Source organism: Eimeria tenella, genomic scaffold (assembly GCF_000499545.2).
Source record: "Eimeria tenella Houghton genomic scaffold, Eth_scaff3299, whole genome shotgun sequence".
NCBI classification, from domain to species: domain Eukaryota; phylum Apicomplexa; class Conoidasida; order Eucoccidiorida; family Eimeriidae; genus Eimeria; species Eimeria tenella.
Window position 1 is genome coordinate 561 of NW_013543121.1, and position 1102 is coordinate 1662.

The 1102-nt window shown below is 57.8% G+C and overlaps 1 protein-coding gene across 1 annotated transcript in view; it reads left to right on the forward strand.

Annotated features, from left to right (window-relative positions):
• Positions 1–364: 364 nt before the first annotated feature.
• The window catches only part of ETH_00038205 (uncharacterized protein), a gene marked incomplete at both ends in the record, with an annotated part of 1314 nt that continues 576 nt past the window's right edge, over positions 365–1102 (forward strand). Inside the window, one exon of the mRNA XM_013376256.1 lies at positions 365–1100. Coding sequence (XP_013231710.1) covers positions 365–1100 — 736 coding nt within the window. The remainder of the gene's footprint in view (positions 1101–1102) is intronic.

The following is a 1102-nucleotide window of genomic DNA, read 5'->3' on the forward strand; positions in this document are numbered from 1 at the left end:
TATTAGGGTTTATTTCTCTTGTCTTGTCTTTGTGTTCAGCTGCTGCTGCAGCAAACCAAAGAGAGAAGCAGCAGGGAGTCTCTATGGGAGACTCGAGCTAGCCCGGACCAGCAGCAGCAGCAGCAGCAGCAGCAGCGGCGGCAGCAGCAGCAGCGGCAGCAGCAGACGCAGAAGAACGAAATGAGTTAATAAAAACTTATTCTTGGGAGCGTTTGTTTAAAAGCCAGCATGAAAGCCTCTAAAGCCCAAACCTAAACCCTAAACCCTAAACCCTAAACCCTAAACCCTAAACCCTGAACCCTACGCCGATGCAAATCATGGTCACCTCCTTCCCGTGGGCTGCTGTACGTACACCTGGATTAAGATGGAAAGCGAAAAGAACAGCAGCAGCAGCAGCAGCAGCATAAGCAGCAACAGCAGCAGCAACGGCGCTGCAGCAGAGGCACCGAAGGCGCCCGGGAACGCTGCAGCAGCAACTGCAGCAGATCCAGCAGCAGCAGCAGCTGCTGCCCCCGCAGCAGCACCAAATGATGTACACGTGTCCGAAGATGCAACAGCAGCGCCTGCTGCAGCAGCAGCACCTGCTGCCGCTGCAGCACCAAATTCAGACGGTGCAGCAGCAGCAACTGCAGCAACAGCAGCAGCATCAGAAACAAAGCCAGATGGAGAAGGGCCAGCAGCAGCAGCACCATCAGCAGCAACAGCAGAACCAGCAGATGTAGAAGCGCCGGCAGCAGCAGCAGCAAAAGCAGCAAAAAAGGCAGCAGGCGCACAGGAACAAGTCGAGCGAGAAGCAGCAGCAGCAGCAGCGGCAGCAGCAGCAGCGGCAGCAGCAGCAGGTAAACAGGCACCGGAATCTAGTGCCGCAGGTGGCCCCTCAGGCCCTCAGACAGCAGCAGCAGCAACAGCAGCAAAATCACCAGCAACGGCAGCAGAGGCTGCGGCTGCAGCAGCAGCAACTTCAGATCCGCAGATGCCGCACAGTGATGCCGAGGAACACCAGCAGCAGCACCTGCAGCAGCAGCAGCTGGAACAGCAGCAGCAGCTGGAGCAGCAGAGGCAGCAGCAGCAGCCGCAGCAGGCAGAACAGCAGCAGCCGCAG